General features: G+C 38.3%; 1 protein-coding gene across 1 annotated transcript; it reads left to right on the top strand.

Annotated features, from left to right (window-relative positions):
* The first annotated feature begins 2,151 nt into the window (after positions 1-2,151).
* On the top strand, positions 2,152-16,796 carry LOC146713527 (uncharacterized). The gene is made up of 11 exons (XM_085438468.1): positions 2,152-2,182; positions 2,407-2,466; positions 4,246-4,512; positions 4,890-5,141; positions 5,805-5,963; positions 6,103-6,153; positions 8,138-8,212; positions 9,225-9,290; positions 12,358-12,609; positions 15,636-15,710; positions 16,723-16,796. The coding sequence occupies exons 1-11, from the start codon at positions 2,152-2,154 to the stop codon at positions 16,794-16,796; spliced, it is 1,362 nt and encodes a 453-aa protein (XP_085294594.1).
* The last annotated feature ends 609 nt before the right edge of the window (positions 16,797-17,405 follow it).

Below are 17,405 nucleotides of genomic sequence, written 5' to 3'. Positions count from 1 at the left end.
GGGATTGAGAGATTCTGCCACTGAAGGCAGAATAAAAACAGGCCTCAGCCTGCCACTGAAGGAGCTGCTCAGTACTGTCAGAGTCTCCTGCATGGGGTGGGAGATGTTGTCCAACAGGGATGACAGCCACCATTCTCCTGTCACTCACCCCACCTCCACCAGGTCCAGAGGGCATCCAGTCTCTTCTCTTGCGCAGGACTTGACAACCCTTGAGCTGCAGCCGATGTTGGAGACTGCCTCCTGGATGAATCAAACCTGTTAAAGAAGTGATTCAGTTCATTTGCCCACCTCACATATCCCCAGGAAGAGAGTTTTGATCTTTGTGGCTGAGAAAAACATTTTCATCTTCCTCTCTACTTTGAAACATACAGGCAAGTCAAGACTATACAGAGTCAGCAGGGCCCCACATGACTGAATCCACCCAGGTGATGCATACTCTCATCACAAAACGAAGCATGATGAAGGGTATTTTGCCTAACGTGTGGAAATATTAAAAATATATCAGCCCTAGCTGTTTAAAAGGCATAATGGAATAAAATGGATGGATAATGGAATAAAAAAAAATGTAATCATAAAAAAAAGACAAAAGATTAAGGCTGTTTACATAACACATTAACGCATCATTGCAATTAAAATTTTAATGCAATTAACCCATCTGGAGCGCAGAATAAATTAATTTTGGACAAACTGCCCGAAATGCATTGGCAACAGACATTTCATTCGTCATTCTGCGCTCCAGATGGGTTAATTGCGTTAAAAATTTTAATCGCGTAAATTGTGATGATGGATTAATCCCCGTTAACGCAGACAGCCCTAAAATATATACATATACATATATATATATATATATATATATATATATATATATATATATATATATATATATATATATATAAAATCATAGTGCTACAGACATTAAAAACTAGTTCATGCATTTATTACTTCCAGGCTGGACTACTGTAATTCATTATTATCAGGATGTCCAAAAAACTCACTGAAAAGCCTTCAGCTAATCCAAAATGCTGCAGCAAGAGTCCTGACAGGGACTAGAAAGAGAGAACATATTTCTCCTGTTTTGGCTTCCCTTCATTGGCTTCCTGTTAAATCCAGAATTGAATTCAAAATCCTGCTCCTCACATACAAGGTCTTAAATAATCAGGCCCCATCTTATGTTGATGATGGCTTAAGGTGGTCAATGAGAATGACTAACCAATGTGCGAGTAACACTGAAATTGAGTGATACTATCATACTTTTAAAATCATACTATATGCAAGAGAATCACTTATTGTGGAGTTATATGTATTCACAACAACTCATGTCCTTAAAATAACTATACATTTTTTTTTTTTTTTGCAATATTGCTGTTTAGTAAGTTTTCACATCTAAGAATATGAGCTAAGTTTTACCATCAATAGACATTTTATTTTTAGTTTACTAACGAGAACCCAAAACCATCTTGTTTATGCTGTCACCTCACACAGTAAAGATGCTCTCAAAGAGCTATTTTGACATTTGTCACGTACTGTGGTCACCACAGTACGTGACAAATGATAGTGTCATGAACATTGGGTTATATTAATTTTGTGCACCATGAACTCTTACTGTCATGTACCAGTAAGATTCTAATGATATTGGCCATCTATAAAAAAAAATAAAACTGCAGAATTTGTATGATCTGAAGTATTTTTCAAATGTGCAGTGGGAATTGAACACGTCAAAGTTCCATATTGTAGTTGGAAAAGTTTTGTTGATTTTCTTCTGCAATATCAAAACACAGCATGAATATTTTTATTCCTCATTTTAAACATAAACAGAACATAAAGAATTAATGGTGAACAGAGGAAAGAAACACAAGTGTCAGTCTGAATTTCACAATTTATCTTATACGTTACTATTACTGAGAACTTAAAGAATTAAAAGAGTAGGCTGAATGATCAAAATCTAGAACTGATCAAACATAAACGAATAAAGAAATTCAAGAAATTGAACATATAGTAGGTTGCAGGGACATTTTTTATGCAATCACATGTGATTGAAATTGAACCCTGTTGGGCCCCAGTCACTACAAAGAACCACAGGAAGAGGAAATTCCTTCAAAAGAATATATCCTCATTTGAGTTTGATGCTCACACAGTCAGCAGCAAGACAACATGGAGGTCAGAATCTCCACCACCAGTGTCTGTGAGTACTGACCTTGTCTTTTGTAAAAAAAAAAATATATATATACAAATTAAAAAATAAATACATGGATTAAGGATAAATAACAATATTCAAAATACAGCTATGCATTTGCATGAAGTCATTATGGATGTTTGTAACTGCTCACTAAAAATGCATAGGACTTATTGCTAATGATGGAAAAAAAACCTGTTAAATATTAAAACTGTCATTCTCAATCTTTTCAGTGATGAATGTCCTGTTTCTGTTGGTTATAGTTGCTGAATTCAGTGATTCGCAAACATATAGTAAGTCTTTAAATATTCATTATCAGCCTCGTCTCGGAACAGAGGACGCCATCATCTACCTGCTCAATCGTGTCTACACCCATCTGGACCAGCCGGCGAGCACTGTGAGGGTCATGTTTTTTGACTTTTCCAGTGCTTTCAACACCATCAGGCCGACCCTCCTGGGTGATAAGTTAGCAGCGATACAGGTGGATGCTTCTCTGGTGTCCTGGATTGTTGATTACCTGACAGGAAGACCACAATATGTACGTCTCCCACAGTGTGTGTCTGACAAGGTGATTAGCAACACAGGGGCACCACAGGGGACTGTCCTCTCCCCCTTCCTCTTCACCCTCTACACCACAGACTTCAGCCACTGCACAGAGACCTGCCATCTTCAGAAGTTTTCTGATGACTCTGCGGTGGTTGGATGCATCAGCAGGGATGATGAGACAGAGTACCGGGCTGTGGTCGACTCCTTTGTCACGTGGTGTGAGCAGAATCATCTGCAGCTCAACGTGGCAAAGACCAAGGAACTGATCGTGGACTTCAGGAAGACCAGGAAACACTTGACCCCTGTTTCAATCCAGGGGGTCAGTGTTGACATTGTGGAGGACTATAAATACCTTGGAGTACACATTGACAATAAACTGGACTGGGCTAAAAACACCACAGCACTTTACAGGAAGGGCCAGAGTCGTCTCTATTTTTTGAGGCGACTGAGGTCCTTCAACATCTGCCAGAAAATGCTGAGGATTTTCTATGAGTCTGTGGTGGCCAGTGCGATCCTCTATGCTGTTGCATGCTGGGGGAGCAGGCTGAGGGTCGCAGATGCCAACAGACTTAATAAACTGATCCGTAAGGCCAGCAATGTTGTGGGGATGGAGCTGGACTCCCTCAAGGTGGTGTCGGAGAGGCGGATGCTGTCCAAGATAAAGACAATGTTGGATAACACCTCCCACCCACTCCATGACATGTTGGTCAGTCACAGGAGCTCGTTCAGTGAGAGACTGAGATTACCGAAAAGCACCACTGAACGACACAGGAAATCATTCCTGCCTGTGGCCATCTCCCTCTACAACGCATCCACTTAACACACTGTTTGCTGCTACAACTACACATGTTTCTTTTCCAAATATTTATTTATAAGTGACTTATGTATGTATGTATGTATATATATGTATATATTGTACTATTCTTAGTTAGCGTATTGTCTGTCTTGTCTTAATGTTGGTTTAAAATGGAGCACTGTAACAAAAAATAATTTCCCCCAGGGATCAATAAAGTATTCTGATTCTGATTCTGATTGTTGTATGTCTAAGTGTGTATGTATGTTATAGATTTAATAAATCTCATGAGAATATGAATTTTCTGAAACTACTGCAGTTACTTTTTTTTCAGCTAAAAATAGAACTACAACATAACATAAACCTCTAAAACACTTGTGAAAAAACTGCACGCATACGATCTATCTATCTATCTATCTATCTATCTATCTATCTATCTATCTATCTATCTATCTATCTATCTATCTATCTATCTATATATATCTATCTATCTATATATATATATATATATATATGTATATATATATATATATATATATATATATATATATATATATATATATATATATATATATATATATATATATATATATATAATGTCATATATAATTATTTGAAGGCAGTCGAGCATTAGAGTGCTTAATGTGTATACATTTGTGGTTGTCTGAAAAACAGTTTTTTGAGACTATTTTGTTCTGTATTTGTTGAGTCTTTATTTGATTTTCTGTCTCAGATTCAGGTTTTCCTCAAGTTGTTCCGAACAGACAGCAGTTCTTTCAAACAGAGCCCATCACTATCAGCTGTGAAGGGCTAAATGGGCTGACTGGATGGAGAGTGATGAAAAAGATAAATGGAGATGTTAGAACATGTGCTTCAACCTGGGAAACATCGATTGGACCTTGCAATATTATCAATGCATATCCTTCAAGTGACAGTGGAGAATACTGGTGTGAAATGGGAGGAATACAAAAAAGCAACTCTGTCAACGTCACTGTAACTGGTATGCACATAGAAAAAAAATATATATATAAGTTGACATACTTAGTCCATCAACAGTTTTTAAAAAAAACAAAACAAAACTCTGTTCAGTTTCAGTACATCACTTACAGTAATAGATAGTGTCATATTTGGTACTGTAGTACTGTGGTAGTTTTTATAGCACACACACACACACACACACACACACACACACACACACACACACACACACACACACACACACACATATATATGCTGCATGTGCATTGTAATAAGCAGAAAAAGCATTTGACACAGATGTCTGTTAAAAACGATGTGAGCTGTCATGACTGTTGACTATGATTAACAAGTAAAAGTCCCTTTTTACACAAAATAACTGCCATATTTTCTGCCATTTAGATTTAGAGAGTCATGTGATCCTGGAGATTCCTGTCTATCCTGTGATGCAGGGAGAAAATATGACCTTGCATTGTAGAAAAAAGGATGCAAACTCCAGGTACACTGCAAAATTCTATAAAAATGGCGTCTCCATTGGGAGCAGCTCATCAGGAAACATAATGGCTCCCACTGTATCCAAATCTGATGAAGGACTTTACAAATGTAGCATTGCTGATGCTGGAGAATCACCAGAGAGCTGGCTTAGTGTTGAAGGTAAGATGCATTAATATTTTCTAAATACATTAGAGACAAACTTTGTACCCAAACTGTATTTTAGACCTTCATGATAAAGTGTGTTAATGAAGAGCAACATGTGGTCTATGATGAACATACCTACTGTGCAAAGTGACGCCAGAGTGTTGCTTTTATGTGTCATCTTTGGACATCGTATTTTGGTCTACTAAAGGGGTTGTTTGGTAGCACCAGGTAACATCTTTTATGTCTACTAAACGTCTAGTGTTGACGTCCATTGGACCTCTGTCCACAGGCTATGTGTAGTCCAAATGTGGTCGCTGTGGACGTCTTTTCATCAACAAATTTAGACTCATTGTTAATGTGGTTTTTAATACAACTTATTTAGTCCCATGTTTCTAGGGGGTGGAGGACATGTTTTCTATTGGCTACTGGTTAATTTTTACGAAGCTTTGTTTACACCTTTGTATGCATGTCAAGTTATCATATGCGACTGAGACATTTAAATAAAGTAATTGGAAAATGATCTGGAACAGTATGCCACCTTTTGAAAAAGGGCTAAATCATATTGGACATACATAATAGTATTTGAATAGGATTTATTTTAGCTTTTAAAATATTTAGAGTAATTTACAAGATAATTTTAATCATTTCTAATACACAGTGCAATCATCTTTCTGGCAGGACATCCTACAGTGCCTAACTTCGAGATCTACCTGGTGCTCTGCACAGGTTTCAGTGTTTTATTGGTGGTCATTCTGCTAATACTGGCAGGAGTGTTTCAACGTAATAAACATCAACAAACCATCAGAAGTCGTACAGAAGAAACTTCTTTGACACCAAGTATGCTGACAGTTGGCTCATCAAAACATTTTATTTTTTATCACTTTTTATTTTATAACAATAAGCATACTTAGTGATTCCTGGTGGCCATCACCAGTTGACTTTTTTTTCCTGTTCATTTTGTCTTTTTCATAAGCAGGTGCTCACAATTCTACTGCCTCCTTCCAGCCTCCCTCTTCTGCACAAACAGGTCAGGAAGACAAACATCTGTTTAAGAAAAAAAAAACTGAACTTCAAATCTACAGGATCATGGAAATTAGAAACACAGTCCTTTAGTAAATCCTTTAGTAAACCCCAGGACATGGCCCTGATATGGTATTGTTCGGTCTTTGATTTTAGTCCCTCAGTAGGTTGTTGTCACTGTTAATTTTGACAGGAAATTTTCATTTAGTTTTTAATTTAGACATGTATTTTGTCTTGTGGATAAACTGTATGTGTGTTTAGTTTTTTGTCAAAATTTAGCTATCTAAATTCATTGAATTTTACTCTTGTCTCATTTGACTTCATATGAGAAGATTATAACAGACTATTGAGTAAAATTGTTGAATAAAATATGATTTTGTTTTAGTCACAATTTAGGCAACTAAAATCATAATTTAAGTTGACTAAATAACATAACACTTTAGGAGACTAAAAAATGATTCAGTTGACTGAAAAATAAAGTATTTTTACCCATGACAGTTTCTCCAGACAATTTACAAAGCACATTTTTTATCTTGACATAAAATGTGAAATGTGTCTATAAATCTACTCCTAACATTTTGTTACATTATCATGAAACAGGGACCATGATAGCTAGTTTTACCCCCCCCCCCCTCTGCAAAAAAAGAGAAAAAAGAGGGGGTACCGTTTTATAGTCTTACTTCGCAAGCAAGATTGGTCAATTAAATTAACACTAGTTGTTATTAGGCAATATGATGATGTCAAAATATACCATGTTTAATAACATTTTTTTTTAATTATAATTTGCATGTTACTGTTGTGGAAAGAAATATGTTGTGCTTTCTTATGGTAGAAGCATAAATGCTACAAATGGGTCACTTTAGCCCACTGGTTGCGAGGCAGGATGATGACAACATAATAACTGATATACAGTCCCGATCAAAAGTTTATGACCACTTGAAAAATGCCAAAAATCATGGTTGGATCTTAACTAGGTTCCAAGTAGAGCTTCAACAGCCAACAAGAAGAAATGGGAGTGAGACATGTTTTGAGCCGGCACCTTCATTCATTCATAAGATAGTGCTGTTTTACAGCTGATCAAAAGCTTAGGACCACACCTCCAAAAGAACCTGTAAACCCCCTCAAAACAGAAATCAAAGTTCCAAACATGAACTCAATAATGAGTAGCTCCACCATTATCGTTGATCACTTCAAAGATTCGTTGTGGCATGCTTGATGCAAGCGTTTCCATGAGGTGAGTGGGGACATTTCTCCAAGTGGTGAAGACGGTCGTCTACTGTATGGAACTGTTGTCCATTTTTGTAACTGTAGTCCATTTTTTGTAAACTTCCCTTGCCATTCATCCCCAAAGGTTCTCAGTTGAATTTAGATCAATGGAACATGCACGATAGTCCTAAAGAGTGATGTTATTATTGGAAGAAGTCCCTTGTCCTGCGGGCATTGTGTACTGTAGTGTTGGCGTGTTGAAAAACCCAGTCGTTACCACACAAACAAGGGCCCTCAGTTATTAGGGATGCTTTCTGCAACATCTCGATATAGCCACTGGCCGTTTGATGCCCCTTTCACCTCCTGAAGCTCCATTGTGGCGCCCCCTCCACTGTGGTGCATAAAAAAAAAAAACATCTCAATTATAAATTTTAAAGGCATGTGGTCCTGACCTTTTGATCAGCTGTAAAACAGACTGTTTAAGTTTAAGCGATGTTTATAAATTGGAAGCTCAAAAAAATTGTTAAGTTTGTTTATTTTAGTGAGATTCAATTAAAAAAAAATCAGCCTTTTCAACCAAAAAACAACAAAAAGTTTTAACCACCACTCTGGTTTTGTTATTTCTCTTTGATTTTACTGTCTGCACTTTGACATTGTTATCATATAGAAAGAGTGTCTAGAATCAGAGTTGTTGTTGGGGTTTTTTTGTTTTTTTTTAATTTCAACTAAAAAATGTCTGCCCATATCATATTCGTTTAAGGTCTTGACTTGTCTCTATATTTCAGTGCCTGCAGTGGTAAGCATAGCTGAAGAAAACAACGAGACATATTCCCTCATCACAAAACCAAGAATGTCGACAGGTAATTTGCCTAAACTGAAAACATTGAAGTTATAATACCCTTAATTGCTTAGATGTGTAGGGGAAGTGTCATGGTTCTGGAGTTTTTGACCCAGCATTCTGAGTTTGGTGACTTGTGTTTTATTATGTTCTAGTTTATTTATTTAGTCTAGGCTTTATTTGGCTCTATGTTTTGAGTGCTGTTTCCCTGTTTAGTTCTTGTATGTTTAGGTTCCTCCCATGTTTGTGTCTCCTCAATATGTTGTTTATGTTGTTGTGTCTTAATCGTGTGAGTCTGTCCTCCATTGCCCTTTATGTCTCATGATGTCTTTAACTCCCTTTTTGTCCCTTTCTCTTGCTCTTTCCCTTTGTGTCTCGTCTCTTCTTCTTGTTTACATCTCTCCCCTGGTGTCTCATTTCATGTCTCCCCTATCTGTCATGTGTCACTTTGAAAGTCTCACGCCCCATGCTCAGTATGTCCAGTTTACTTCCTCCTGTCTTGTCATTGTGTCAAGTTGCCCCAGCTCCGCATGTGTTTCCTCTTCCTTTGTCACCCTCGTGTGTATTCAGGTAGTCTTTGTCATTCATTTTCGGTCAGGTTGTCTGTTGAGTTCATGCCACGTTCATGCCATGTTTCCAAGTTTCCATGTTCCAGGTATCCACACACCCACACCAGATTTCATGTTTAGGGTTTTTCATGTCTATTTTTGGTTTTCCCATTTTAGGTTATTATTTAGCTTCATCTTGGTTCGCCTTTCCCCATTGTTTTGTAGTTTGCCACCAGCCATAATAAATGCCTCACTCTTTGTGAAGAATCCTTTTTTTTGCCTTTGGTTGTCTGCATTACTCTCCCCTACACATGATCTAACAGCATAGATCGTGACAGGAAGAAAAACATGTCACCATATAAAAAGTAACATCGCTCTGAAGACCATATGTGTGTCCCAGCCAGAAATGAGTGAGAACAATTTACATTTTAAATGTAATGAAAAGAAAAATCACTCTTATGATGTTTTGTTGTTATATGCCTGCAGAGGACAATGCACTTGAATCAGTCCAGGTGATGTATGCTATGGTCAGGAAACCCAGCGATGTGAAAGGTAATTGACACTGAAAGTAGACTATTTAATCCTTAATGCTCACCCCATGTTATGGGAACAATTTAGGGTTGCAGCAGGACTGGACCCTCTGCCCATTATCACTGAGCAAAGGGCCAGGCCAAATACATCTTGGACAAGATGGATATATAATCTGACAGTAATGTTATATTCTTGGTTTTTAAATTATATATTTGTTTAAACACAGCATGCACGTGTTTCATGCTGTTGATATTTTCAGCTTTGTTTTTAACATCTCAGAAAAAACCCCACACGAGAAACCCACAGGCAAAAATGTGTTGATGAGTCTCCTCGGTCTATCATGCAGCAGCCAGATAAGACTGTTTTAACAAATAACTGTTTTGAAATGTATTGTGCCTCCAAACAGAGATGGCAGTAGTGAGCTGGTTGGAGACCCACAACTGACTGGCATGGATCTGGATAACTTTTACTGCGCAGTACAAGACTAAAAATAAAGGGTCTGGTCTTCAGTGTGCATTTTATTTTCTTTGTTAATGCCACCCGTATCATGAAATCTAGAAAAAGTGACATGTTTTTATATATTTATATAAAATGCAATTAAACATTTTTGTGGTTAAAAACACATTTAATTAGTTAACTTCTAGTTAATTTCTAATTTGTGAAAAGATGGCAGTTTATATCAAATTGCAAATATCTCAACCTGCATGTTAAAAAAAAAATATTATCTCTGTTCTTATTCTGAGAGTGAAAACTTCAGCCACCTCACATCATCATGTCTATTTAAACAGGGAGCAGTGTGTTAATAAATATTATTAGTGAAGCCCAGGTCTATTTGCTCTGCCTAATTGTAGACATGAGTACACTGTTGCAGTTTTTAAACATGCTCACTGTGGCTTCTGTGGCAAGACAGTGTGACAAATGCTATGTTAATGTAATGTGAGCCATCAACAGAATATCCTTTTATGGTAAAGATAGTGGTACTGTGAACACAAGGTGAATCTTATGTACAATTATGAAGATGGGGAAATAAATTTAATGCAAATAATGTGCGTTCTTTTAATAAAAGAAAATTTATGTAAAATAATTTTTTTGTTAGCTTGTGTTGTTGTTTTTTGAGTATCCATAAAGTATAAGAAAATAAATATATAAATAAATAAATATATAATCTTAAGTGATATATATATGTATAAAAAAAATCCCCGACTCGCCCCTGTGGGCAGTCAATCCTTCAAGCTCGGGTCCTCTACCAGAGGCCTGGGAGCTTGAGGGTCCTGCGCAGTATCTTAGCTGTTCCCAGGACTGCGCTCTTCTGGACAGAGATCTCCGATGTTATTCCCGGGATCTGCTGGAGCCACTCGCCTAGCTTGGGAGTCACCGCACCTAGTGCTCCGATTACCACGGGGACCACCGTTACCTTCACCCTCCACATCCTCTCGAGCTCTTCTCTGAGCCCTTGGTATTTCTCCAGCTTCTCGTGTTCCTTCTTCCTGATATTGCTGTCATTCGGAACCGCTACATCGATCACTACGGCCGTCTTCTTCTGTTTGTCTACCACCACTATATCCGGTTGGTTAGCCACCACCATTTTGTCCGTCTGTATCTGGAAGTCCCACAGGATCTTAGCTCGGTCATTCTCCACCACCCTTGGGGGCATCTCCCATTTTGACCTCGGGACTTCCAGGTTATACTCGGCACAGATGTTCCTGTACACTATGCCGGCCACTTGGTTATGGCGTTCCATGTATGCCTTGCCTGCTAGCATCTTGCACCCTGCTGTTATGTGCTGGATTGTCTCTGGGGCATCTTTACACAGCCTGCACCTGGGGTCTTGCCTGGTGTGATAGACCCCAGCCTCTATGGATCTTGTGCTCAGAGCTTGTTCTTGTGCTGCCATGATTAGTGCCTCTGTGCTGTCTTTCAGTCCAGCTTTGTCCAGCCACTGGTAGGATTTCTGGATATCAGCCACCTCCTCTATCTGCCGGTGGTACATACCGTGCAGGGGCCTGTCCTTCCATGATGGTTCCTCGTCTCCCTCCTCTTTCTTGGGTTTCTGCTGCCTGAGGTATTCACTGAGCACTCGGTCAGTTGGGGCCATCTTCCCAATGTATTCTTGGATGTTCCTTGTCTCATCCTGGACTGTGGTGCTGACACTCACCAGTCCCCGGCCCCCTTCCTTCCGCTTAGCGTACAGCCTCAGGGTGCTGGACTTGGGGTGAAACCCTCCATGCATGGTCAGGAGCTTTCTTGTCTTTATGTCAGTGGCTTCTATCTCCTCCTTTGGCCAGCCTATTACCCCAGCAGGGTACCTGATCACGGGCAGGGCGTATGTGTTGATGGCCCGGATCTTGTTCTTACCATTCAGCTGACTCCTCAGGACTTGCCTGACCCTCTGCAGGTACTTGGTGGTTGCAGCCTTTCTAGCGGCCTCTTCATGGTTCCCATTTGCCTGCGGGATCCCCAGGTACTTGTAACTGTCCTCTATGTCTGCAATGTTGCCTTCTGGTAGTTCAATCCCCTCAGTTCTGACTACCTTCCCTCTCTTTGTTACCATCCGACTACACTTCTCCAGTCCGAACGACATTCCAATGTCATTGCTGTATAGCCTGGTAGTGTGGATCAGTGAATCGATGTCTCGTTCACTCTTGGCATACAGCTTGATGTCATCCATGTACAGGAGGTGGCTGACAACTGCTCCGTTCCGTAGTCGGTATCCGTAGCCAGTCTTGTTAATGATCTCACTGAGGGGGTTCAGGCCTATGCAGAACAGCAGTGGGGACAGAGCATCTCCTTGGTAGATCCCGCACTTGATGGTAACTTGTGCTATGGGCTTGGAGTTGGCCTCTAGTGTTGTACGCCACATCCACACACACACACATATATATATATATATATATATATATATATATATATATATATATATACACACACACATATATATGCTGCATGTGCATTGTAATAAGCAGAAAAAGCATATATTTGACACAGATGTCTGTTTAAAAACGATGTGAGCTGTCATGACTGTTGACTATGACTAATATGTAAAGATCCCTTTTTACACTAAATAACTGCCATATTTTCTGCCATTTAGATTTAGAGAGTCATGTGATCCTGGAGAGTCCTGTCTATCCTGTGATGCAGGGAGAAAATGTGACCTTGCATTGTAGAAAAAAGGATGCAAACTCCAGCTACACTGCAAAATTCTATAAAAATGGCATCTCCGTTGGGAGCAGCTCATCAGGAAACATAATGGCTCCTACTGTATCCAAATCTGATGAAGGACTTTACAAATGTAGCATTGCTGATGCTGGAGAATCACCAGAGAGCTGGCTTAGTGTTGAAGGTAAGATGCATCAATATTTTCTAAATAAATTAGAGACAAACTTTGTACCCAAACTGTATTTTAGACCTTCATGATAAAGTGTGTTAATGAAAAGCAACATGTGGTCTATGATGAACATACCTACTGTGCAAAGTGACGCCAGAGTGTTGCTTTTATGTGTCATCTTTGGACATCATATTTTGGTCTACTAAAGGGGTTGTTTGGTAACACCAGGTAACATATTTTATGTCTACTAAACGTCTAGTGTTGACGTCCATTGGACTTCTGTCCACAGGCTATGTGTAGTCCAAATGTGGTCGTTGCGGACGTCTTTTCAACAACAAACTTAGACTCATTGTTAATGTGGTTTTTAATACAACTTCTTTAGTCCCATGTTTCCAGGGGGTGGAGGACATGTTTTCTATTGGCTACTGGTTAATTTTTACGAAGCTTTGTTTACACCTTTGTATGCATGTCAAGTTATCATATAAGACTGAGACATTTAAATAAAGTAATTGGAAAATGATCTGGAACAGTATGCCATCTTTTGAAAAAGGGCTAAATCATATTGGGCATACATAATTGTATTTGAATAGGATTTGTTTTAGCTTTTAAAATATTTAGAGTAATTTACAAGATAATTTTAATCATTTCTAATACACAGTGCAATCATCTTTCTGGCAGGACATCCTACAGTGCCTAACTTCAAGCTCTACCTGGTGCTCTGCACAGGTTTCAGTGTTTTATTGGTGGCCATTCTGCTAATACTGGCAGGAGTGTTTCAACGTAATAAACATCAACAAACCATCAGAAGTCGTACAGAAGAAACTTCTTTGACACCAAGTATGCTGACAGTTGGCTCATCAAAACATTTTATTTTTTATCACTTTTTTATTTTATAACAATAAGCATACTTAGTGATTCCTGGTGGCCATCACCAATTAACTTTTTTTTCCTGTTCATTTTGTCTTTTTCATAAGCAGGTGCTCACAATTCTACTGCCTCCTTCCAGTCTCCCTCTTCTGCACAAACAGGTCAGGAAGGCAAACATCTGTTTAAGAAAAAAAAAAACTGAACTTCAAATCTACAGGATCATGGAAATTAGAAACACAGTTTATGACAGAGTCCTTTAGTAAATCCTTTAGTAAACCCCAGGACATGGCCCTGATATGGTATTGTTCGGTCTTTGATTTTAGTCCCTCGGTAGGTTGTTGTCACTGTTAATTTTGACAGGAAATTTTCATTTAGTTTTTAATTTAGTTTTAGTACATGTATTTTGTCTTGTGGATAAAATGTATGTGTGTTTAGTTTTTTGTCAAAATTTAGCTATCTAAATTCATTGAATTTTACTCTTGTCTCATTTGACTTCATATGAGAAGATTATAACAGACTTTTGAGTAAAATTGTTGAATAAAATATGATTTTGTTTTAGTCACAATTTAGGCAACTAAAATCATAATTTAAGTTGACTAAATAACATAACACTTTAGGAGACTAAAAAATGATTCAGTTGACTGAAAAATAAAGTATTTTTACCCATGACAGTTTCTCCAGACAATTTACAAAGCACATTTTTTATCTTGACATAAAATGTGAAATGTGTCTATAAATCTACTCCTAACATTTTGTTACATTATCATGAAACAGGGACCATGATAGCTAGTTTTACCCCCCCCCCCCCCCCCCCCCTCTGCAAAAAAAGAGAAAAAAAAGGGGGTACCGTTTTATAGTCTTACTTCACAAGCAAGATTGGTCAATTAAATTAACACTAGTTGTTATTAGGCAATATGATGATGTCAAAATATACCATGTTTAATAACATTTTTTTTTAATTATAATTTGCATGTTACTGTTGTGGAAAGAAATATGTTGTGCTTTCTTATGGTAGAAGCATAAATGCTACAAATGGGTCACTTTAGCCCACTGGTTGCGAGGCAGGATGATGACAACATAATAACTGATATACAGTCCCGATCAAAAGTTTATGACCACTTGAAAAATGCCAAAAATCATGGTTGGATCTTAACTAGGTTCCAAGTAGAGCTTCAACAGCCAACAAGAAGAAATGGGAGTGAGACATGTTTTGAGCCGGCACCTTCATTCATTCATAAGATAGTGCTGTTTTACAGCTGATCAAAAGCTTAGGACCACACCTCCAAAAGAACCTGTAAACCCCCTCAAAACAGAAATCAAAGTTCCAAACATGAACTCAATAATGAGTAGCTCCACCATTATCGTTGATCACTTCAAAGATTCGTTGTGGCATGCTTGATGCAAGCGTTTCCATGAGGTGAGTGGGGACATTTCTCCAAGTGGTGAAGACGGTCGTCTACTGTATGGAACTGTTGTCCATTTTTGTAACTGTAGTCCATTTTTTGTAAACTTCCCTTGCCATTCATCCCCAAAGGTTCTCAGTTGAATTTAGATCAATGGAACATGCACGATAGTCCTAAAGAGTGATGTTATTATTGGAAGAAGTCCCTTGTCCTGCGGGCATTGTGTACTGTAGTGTTGGCGTGTTGAAAAACCCAGTCGTTACCACACAAACAAGGGCCCTCAGTTATTAGGGATGCTTTCTGCAACATCTCGATATAGCCACTGGCCGTTTGATGCCCCTTTCACCTCCTGAAGCTCCATTGTGGCGCCCCCTCCACTGTGGTGCATAAAAAAAAAAAACATCTCAATTATAAATTTTAAAGGCATGTGGTCCTGACCTTTTGATCAGCTGTAAAACAGACTGTTTAAGTTTAAGCGATGTTTATAAATTGGAAGCTCAAAAAAATTGTTAAGTTTGTTTATTTTAGTGAGATTCAATTAAAAAAAAATCAGCCTTTTCAACCAAAAAACAACAAAAAGTTTTAACCACCACTCTGGTTTTGTTATTTCTCTTTGATTTTACTGTCTGCACTTTGACATTGTTATCATATAGAAAGAGTGTCTAGAATCAGAGTTGTTGTTGGGGTTTTTTTGTTTTTTTTTAATTTCAACTAAAAAATGTCTGCCCATATCATATTCGTTTAAGGTCTTGACTTGTCTCTATATTTCAGTGCCTGCAGTGGTAAGCATAGCTGAAGAAAACAACGAGACATATTCCCTCATCACAAAACCAAGAATGTCGACAGGTAATTTGCCTAAACTGAAAACATTGAAGTTATAATACCCTTAATTGCTTAGATGTGTAGGGGAAGTGTCATGGTTCTGGAGTTTTTGACCCAGCATTCTGAGTTTGGTGACTTGTGTTTTATTATGTTCTAGTTTATTTATTTAGTCTAGGCTTTATTTGGCTCTATGTTTTGAGTGCTGTTTCCCTGTTTAGTTCTTGTATGTTTAGGTTCCTCCCATGTTTGTGTCTCCTCAATATGTTGTTTATGTTGTTGTGTCTTAATCGTGTGAGTCTGTCCTCCATTGCCCTTTATGTCTCATGATGTCTTTAACTCCCTTTTTGTCCCTTTCTCTTGCTCTTTCCCTTTGTGTCTCGTCTCTTCTTCTTGTTTACATCTCTCCCCTGGTGTCTCATTTCATGTCTCCCCTATCTGTCATGTGTCACTTTGAAAGTCTCACGCCCCATGCTCAGTATGTCCAGTTTACTTCCTCCTGTCTTGTCATTGTGTCAAGTTGCCCCAGCTCCGCATGTGTTTCCTCTTCCTTTGTCACCCTCATGTGTATTCAGGTAGTCTTTGTCATTCATTTTCGGTCAGGTTGTCTGTTGAGTTCATGCCACGTTCATGCCATGTTTCCAAGTTTCCATGTTCCAGGTATCCACACACCCACACCAGATTTCATGTTTAGGGTTTTTCATGTCTATTTTTGGTTTTCCCATTTTAGGTTATTATTTAGCTTCATCTTGGTTCGCCTTTCCCCATTGTTTTGTAGTTTGCCACCAGCCATAATAAATGCCTCACTCTTTGTGAAGAATCCTTTTTTTTGCCTTTGGTTGTCTGCATTACTCTCCCCTACACATGATCTAACAGCATAGATCGTGACAGGAAGAAAAACATGTCACCATATAAAAAGTAACATCGCTCTGAAGACCATATGTGTGTCCCAGCCAGAAATGAGTGAGAACAATTTACATTTTAAATGTAATGAAAAGAAAAATCACTCTTATGATGTTTTGTTGTTATATGCCTGCAGAGGACAATGCACTTGAATCAGTCCAGGTGATGTATGCTATGGTCAGGAAACCCAGCGATGTGAAAGGTAATTGACACTGAAAGTAGACTATTTAATCCTTAATGCTCACCCCATGTTATGGGAACAATTTAGGGTTGCAGCAGGACTGGACCCTCTGCCCATTATCACTGAGCAAAGGGCCAGGCCAAATACATCTTGGACAAGATGGATATATAATCTGACAGTAATGTTATATTCTTGGTTTTTAAATTATATATTTGTTTAAACACAGCATGCACGTGTTTCATGCTGTTGATATTTTCAGCTTTGTTTTTAACATCTCAGAAAAAACCCCACACGAGAAACCCACAGGCAAAAATGTGTTGATGAGTCTCCTCGGTCTATCATGCAGCAGCCAGATAAGACTGTTTTAACAAATAACTGTTTTGAAATGTATTGTGCCTCCAAACAGAGATGGCAGTAGTGAGCTGGTTGGAGACCCACAACTGACTGGCATGGATCTGGATAACTTTTACTGCGCAGTACAAGACTAAAAATAAAGGGTCTGGTCTTCAGTGTGCATTTTATTTTCTTTGTTAATGCCACCCGTATCATGAAATCTAGAAAAAGTGACATGTTTTTATATATTTATATAAAATGCAATTAAACATTTTTGTGGTTAAAAACACATTTAATTAGTTAAC

The sequence above is a fragment of the Copadichromis virginalis genome, linkage group LG3, assembly GCF_057382275.1.
Source record: "Copadichromis virginalis isolate Kocher_CV1m ecotype Utaka linkage group LG3, C_Virginalis_male_GT1.1, whole genome shotgun sequence".
NCBI classification, from domain to species: domain Eukaryota; kingdom Metazoa; phylum Chordata; class Actinopteri; order Cichliformes; family Cichlidae; genus Copadichromis; species Copadichromis virginalis.
The sequence above is the reverse complement of the archived record's forward strand: the minus strand, read 5'-3'. Positions and strand labels throughout refer to the sequence as shown.